The sequence below is a fragment of the Hordeum vulgare genome, chromosome 4H (assembly GCF_904849725.1).
Source record: "Hordeum vulgare subsp. vulgare chromosome 4H, MorexV3_pseudomolecules_assembly, whole genome shotgun sequence".
Classification (NCBI taxonomy): Eukaryota; Viridiplantae; Streptophyta; class Magnoliopsida; order Poales; family Poaceae; genus Hordeum; species Hordeum vulgare.
The window spans coordinates 72085508-72092175 of NC_058521.1; the positions used below are offsets into that span (position 1 = coordinate 72085508).

A 6668-nucleotide genomic window follows, 5' to 3' on the forward strand; every position below is an offset into this window, starting at 1 on the left:
TGATGTATGATCTTGTCACTCCTTCGTGAAATAATTAATAAAAATGGTTGTATGCTTCTATTGATCCAGGGGATTTAACCCCCTTCTTTAAAAAAGCAATACGGTGTGCCTCCTCTACGGAGTGTCCTTACACCATCACTACTTTGCTTTTGGCGAAGTTCATCGTCAACCTGGACATCTCTTGGAAGCACAGGAGGAGAAACTTAAGGTGTTGGATATCTTCCTTCGAGCCTTCGGCCATCGGGATTGCGTTGTCCCCGTAGTGAAGATGGGTGAGGCCTCTCTCGCCTATAAGATAAGGGCAAATATCTCTACAGGTAGCAAAATACACATATTGGCTGTAATAACATACTCCCTTCGATCGAGAATAAGATAAAACACTTATTATCGATTGGATGGAGTATTATACTATTGGACGGAGGAATAACATCGAAAATTACGACCATGTATTTTATCATGTATCGAATTTGAAAGGACACATGTGTCTTGACTATCCTCCTGGTTTGCACGCAGGACGCAGGGAGTGAAAATAAAATGAGTAGCCAGCTAGTACGTGCATGCATCCAAAATGAAGACATTAACACCAGGGGTCATGCATGATGTATCGACATTTGGATTTCATTGACGAGTCAACGGGCATCTTTCACAGAGAAGAAGAAGAAATATCCGAAAAGGAACATACAGGATCGATCAAACGACCCTAATTACGTCAAAGACAGGGAAATTAAGCATGCATGAAGAGAAACATTGACAGGAGAGCTAGGTAACGTGCGGCGAGGCTAGTTTTTGGTTGCCAAGTCTTTAGTGGTCATCTTGTTGAGTTGTTGGTGAGTCTCTAGAAGTTGTGGCTCCACGGCTCGTTCATCCGCGGCAGGCGGCCGTGGTACTGCCTGGTCAGGTCGACGGCGCAACAGGCGGTGGTAGGGCCGATGGAGTGTTCCTGGTACGATGGCACTGACATCTGCAGCTCCTCGAGCTCACTGGCATCGTCGACACCCAGAAAGTCCCTGGTGAGGCGGCGGCCACCGGCGTGCATAGTCAACGAACCTTCTGGAGTAAGACCGAAGCCGACAATGTGGGTGCTGACGGCCGAACCGCTGCCGGTCATAGGGAGGTCATCAAGATATGTCAGGGGTTGGAACGGAGGGAGCAGCTGGTGGTGGTGAGGTTCTTGGGACAGAAACATGAGGGGGTTAGGGTTTTGAGCGTGAGGAGGCCCGGAGAAAGGAAGGAAGAGTGGTGAGCTGTTGCTTGTCATGAGTAGATTGTTGTTGTGGTGCCCGCTGTTGTTGCTGCTATTGTTGTTGTCGTTGATGCAGGTGGTGGTGATGGTGCTGCTGTTGTTGTTTGCAGCGGCGACAAGCCTTGCGCTCTCTTCAGCTAGGGCATCACAGAATGCCCTGTGGGTCATCAGGGTGTCCTTCCTGCATGTATGCATGGAGGAGCATGTTAGTTATCACATATATTCCGTATATGATGACGCGAAATAATCAGAACTTGTTGGCTAACACTCATATATACATGCATGGATGTAAAGGTTGTATTTAACTTTGGTGAAGAAAAGTTCCTGCGTATGTGTGTGGGGTTGTGACTTGTGAGAGAGAGGGAGAGCCATGATTGAAGTCAAGGTTTCGCATGCAGATGCAGATGATAGCTGGAGATGTAGATTCCATGATGTATTCCGTGTGTGTGTGTGTGTTCATATGCAAAGTAGTACTAGCATTGTGCATCTTCAACAGCCAGTACTTGCTTGAAACCGCATCTTTAATTGCCCGTGCTAATGCAGGTAGCGTGTGAGAGGAAATGGAAGTATGAAAACGATTCTACTGCAGAGACAGGCTACCTACAAATACCAAGTGTTTCATCAATGCCTCTTGGTTAGATACCATATATGGACACGGCCTCATGCCTACACAGCCAAACTTAAGTGCTCGCTGCAGGTTTTCAAGGGAAAGGGAAACTCGAAAACTGCAGGGCCAAAAGTGTATACATCAAGTGAGAAGGGAAGACCTACGTCTACGTGACACGCAGTGAGAGCGATATCGATGAATTAATTAGCGATCGATATCGTCGTGGAAATTTCCCATGTAAGAAGCGTTCTAAAGTGTATGTATGTATATATCTACAGCATCCAGTGAATCTCTTGTAATTTCCACCCTGAAATCGCCAACAAACTATGTACTAGTGTCGGTATTGGGTACCTTGAGTCAGATCAAAGTTAGAGAGATCCTATCGAACAAACAGCTAGAGATGCAAATTAAGGCCCGGTGCGACTAGAGATTTATCCACACGCACGCACGCACGCACGTACGTACGCACCTGGAGAAGAGGATGCCGCAGTGGCAGCGGTACTCGCGGGCGCCGCAGTTCTTGACGTGCGCCTTCCAGTCGGAGTGCACGGCGTAGCGCTTGCCGCAGCGCTCGCACCTCCACCGCTTCTCGCCGTGCTTCCGGGAGAAGTGCTTCTTGATCCCGGTGAGGTCGCCCAGCGCCCTGGCCGGGTCGTGGTGGACGCAGGTGGGCTCGGGGCAGACGTACACGCGCTTGCGCGGCGCGGCGCCGGCGCCGGGCTTGTTGGGCGGCAGCGTGGCGCGGTGCCGGAGCTTCCACGGGAGGTTGTGGCCGCGGCGGTGCAGCTGCAGGTTCTGGTCCCTCTGGAACCCCTTGTTGCAGACCTCGCACACGAAGCGGTTGGTCGCCACCAGCGCCCGCGGCGACAGCGCGATCACCTCCGCGCTAGGGTCTTCCGTTCCAGCCAGAAAAGCCACGAGAACAAATTCCCCCGATCGATCAGCTTGATGGGCTAGCAAAAGTTGGAGCAGTTGATGATCTAGGTTTAGCTTTGCGTACCTGGGTTTCCGGGCTGGCTCCTCTTCCTCTTGGCCCTGGCGGGCTCCTCCAGCGGCAGCGTCGACGTAGCTGCCAGTGCCGGCGCGAAGAGAGGGCTCAGCAGGACGTGGGGGTTGGATCCGGTGGCCTGCTGGTGGTCAGAAGAGAGATCACAGAGCATCATCTTCACCCTTCTCTTTCGTCTCCCGGCCGGTCCTAGCTAGCTTCTCTCTCCAGCTAGGTGGATTAGATGTGTGGTCTCGGGGGAGGCTACCACTGATATGGTACTGCTAGCTCAGCTTCTGTGCAGACTGAGCAGGAGAGGGTGGTACTGGGGTCAATAAGGCGAGGGAGAGCTAGCTAGATAGGACTGGAGAAGCGATCGGATTGCAGGAAAAGGCGTCAGAGAGGACCATGTGAGGAGGAGTAGGAGATGTGAGGCGAGGCGTTCCCCTCCTGCAGCCTGCAGTTGCCAGAACAAAAAGGGGGTGGCGCTAGCGAAAGCACAGTGATACCCCAGACCAGGCCCAGTTCTTTTCACCCGATTATGAAGAATTAGGGTCACAAAATTCATAAGCTCAAAATAACTCGATCTGATTTTGTAGAATTGTGAAAACTGAATCACATTTGACGGTGCAACTTAGAAGCACCGTTTTGGGTCGATTCTAGCAATTCTAAAGCTCCGGCAAAAGAAAAACATTTCTATTTGAAGGGTCTACCCTTGTTTGAGAGCAAAATTACAGGCAAAATGCCCTTCCGCCCGAGAAAACAATTTGACGGGCTCGCTCGGTCTCCCTTCGCTCGATTTGCTCCCTCGAGGGTTTCCTCCGCCGCGAGGTTGCAGCCCCGCGTTGGTCATACCTCTCCCCTCCCTCCCCTCGATGACCGGTGCCCTCCCCGCCACCCTCCAGGAGCCGGCGAGCGTGGCCCACGCGCCCATCTTGCCGGCCCAAGCGTTCATTCGTCATGCCCCTTCCGCCGTTTCCCCGACGGCCCTGCACCCATCCCTATAGATCTTGATGCTCAATGTTCAAATAGCTGTATCCATGTCTTCCTTTGAAAAACTCCTTTCAAACAACCTTTTATGCTTCACAGAAATTCTACATTACTTCCGATTAACAATATGTCAACCACATATACTTATCAGAAATTCTATAGTGCTCCCACTCACTTCTTTGGAAATACAAGTTTCTCATAAACATTGTACAAACCCAAAAGCTTTGATCATCTCATCAAAACGTATATTCCAACTCCGAGATGCTTGCACCAGTCCATAGAAGGATCGCTGGAGCTTGCATACTTGTTAGCATCCTTAGGATCGACAAAACCTTCTGGTTGTATCACATACAACCTTTCCTCAAGGAAACCATCGAGGAAACAATGTTTTGACATCCTATGTGCAATATTTCATAAATAATGCAACAACTACTAACATAATTCCAACAGATTTTTAGCATCGCTACGAGTGAGAAAGTCTCATCATAGTCAACTCGTTGATCTTGTCAGAAACATCTTTGCGACAAGTCGAGCTTTTCTTAATGGTGACTTTTCACCATCATCGTCTGTCTTTCTTTTAAAGATCCACCTTTACTTAATAGTCCTACGACCATCAAGTAGTTCTTCCAAAGTCCACACCTTGTTTTCATACATGGATCCTCTCTCGCATTTCATGGCCTTCAGCCATTTGTCGGAATCCGGGCCCACCATCGCTTCTCCATAGCTCGTAGGTTCATTGTTGTTCAACAACATGACCTCCGAGACAGGGTTACCGTACCACTCTGTAGTAGTACGCGACCTTATCGACCTACGAGGTTTGTAGTAACTTGATCCGAAGCTCAATGATCACCATCACCAGTTTCCACTTCAATTGGTGTAGGTGCCACAGGAACAACTTCCCGCGCCATGCTACACACTGGTTGAAGTGACGGTTCACTAACCTCATCAAGTTCCACCACCCTCCCACTCAATTATTTCGAGAGAAACCTTTCCTCGAGAAAGGACCCGTTTCTAGAAACAGACAGTTTGCTTCCGGATCTGAGATACGAGATGTACCCAACTGTTTTGGATATCCTATCACTAGTAGAAAACAGGGCATTGAGCCAACAACATTTGACCCGGATTGGATATAAACCGGTTCTAAAGGGTCTGTCCGCTGGGCCCCCTTCCTGCAGCAAATGGTCGGAAGGCCTTTAGGACCGGTTTGTAACACAAACCGGTCCTAAAGGTTTTTGGACCGTTTGCTGCAGGGAGGGGGGCCCAGTGGACAGACCCTTTAGAACCGGTTTGTATCACAAACCGGTTCTAAAGGTTTTCTCATTTTTGCAGCAACTGCAGGGCCCCGCTGTCAGACCCTTTAGAACCGGTTTTTGACACAAACCGGTCCTAAAGCCCTCCTCTCCTTCCTCCCTGAGCACCCTATATTCCACCCATTTTTTCTAGCTCGAGATCAACTCCATTTTTGCTCTCTCCTTCCTCTTGGGAGCTCTAATCCATCCCCATTTTTCTCCACCATTTGTCAAGATTGTTGGCACCCATCGGTCCTACGGTTAGCATCAACATTCCCTCTTCCGGCATTGCAAGTTTTGCTCGTTTTCTTGCTCATTTCATTTTTGTTGTGCTAGCTAGGTGTTTGATGAAATGCCTAAGCTAGAGAGAGTTCATCATTTGTTATGTATACATATGCAATTTGAGCTCAAATTTAATTATGATTTGTGGTTTTTTTTAGTGTCGCGCGCCTTGTCCCCTTCCTCACCGCCGTCGATCGCCCCGTCACCGACACAACCTTGGTAAGCCTATTGTTTTTATTTACCAAAACAAATTTTGATTTGTATGATTTACATATTTACTTGTATATAATTTTCTTATTGTGTAAGATTTTTTTAATATGTATAGCGTCATGGTTTTGATATCCGTCCCCGTTGGCCCTCGTCCAGTCTATGATTCGGATGTGGTATATTATCTTTTATAACTACATATTTTCATTTCCTGATTATATGACAATTAATTACGCCGACCAACTTGACATAGATATTTTTATCTAGGAGGTAGTGGAACCGGAAATGCCAATCGACCCTATTGGTGAGAAGTTACACTTAGTTGAACAAGAAAATGTTGCCCTGAAAGAAAGATTGAAAAAAACTGAAGAAAGGTTGGAAAAAACTGAAAGAGAGAAGATGACCTTGGAAAAGGTTCTTGCCGATGTCGTCGATGGTCACAAGAGCGAGATGGACGCAATGCGTCTGAAGATTAGAAAGATTAGAAAATATGCAATTAGTAAAGAGGCTTGGTATCATTATGCCGTCGGGTCAATTGTTACCTTTGTTGCGATTTTGATCGCATTTGTTGTTGTTTTTAAATGCATTAATTAGAGAGAGTTTTTATGGTTGGTTTCAGTGTGTGTTTTTATGAGAACTATATATGTATGGTCACTACGCTACTTTGGTTTTAACGTGTGATCAACTTTTTGTATTAATTAATTAATTTAGTCATGATGATTTAGCATAATGGTTTTTGATAAATTTATATAATGCAGATGAACCGGCAATGGATGTACAGTGATCGACGTCGTCCCGAATTCCTTAATGGCATGCATAGTTTTCTCAATGTGGCTGAGAAAAACAGGCAGAATGGATTTATTTTTTGTCCATGTAAAAAATGCCAGAATAAGAGGAATTTCCCTAACTCAAGAACCATACACACCCACCTGTTGCAAGAAGGCTTCATGCCCAGTTATTTTTGTTGGACCAAGCACGGAGAAAGAGGGGTTGTAATGGAAGACAATGAAGAAGAAGAGGATAATGATAACTATCCTATGTTCGGTGAACACGGTGATACTGAAA

General features: G+C 47.2%; 1 protein-coding gene across 1 annotated transcript; it reads right to left on the bottom strand.

The window, feature by feature from the left end:
- Positions 1-424: 424 nt before the first annotated feature.
- Positions 425-3266, bottom strand: LOC123451223 (protein EARLY HEADING DATE 2-like). The gene is made up of 3 exons (XM_045128232.1): positions 2851-3266; positions 2320-2743; positions 425-1424 (listed from the first exon to the last, which is right to left on the bottom strand). Exons 1-3 carry the CDS (start codon positions 3011-3013, stop codon positions 836-838), a joined length of 1176 nt encoding a protein of 391 aa, XP_044984167.1. The 5' UTR covers positions 3014-3266; the 3' UTR covers positions 425-835.
- Positions 3267-6668: the final 3402 nt, after the last annotated feature.

Coding starts and splice junctions, on each gene's coding strand:
- LOC123451223 (XM_045128232.1), bottom strand. CDS start 3,013: ATGATGCTCTGTGATCTCTCTTCTGACCACCAGCAGGCCACCGGATCC. Junction 2,744..2,850: donor GAGCCAGCCCGGAAACCCAG/GTACGCAAAGCT, acceptor CTGGAACGGAAG/ACCCTAGCGCGGAGGTGATC. Junction 1,425..2,319: donor TGCGGCATCCTCTTCTCCAG/GTGCGTACGTAC, acceptor GCATACATGCAG/GAAGGACACCCTGATGACCC.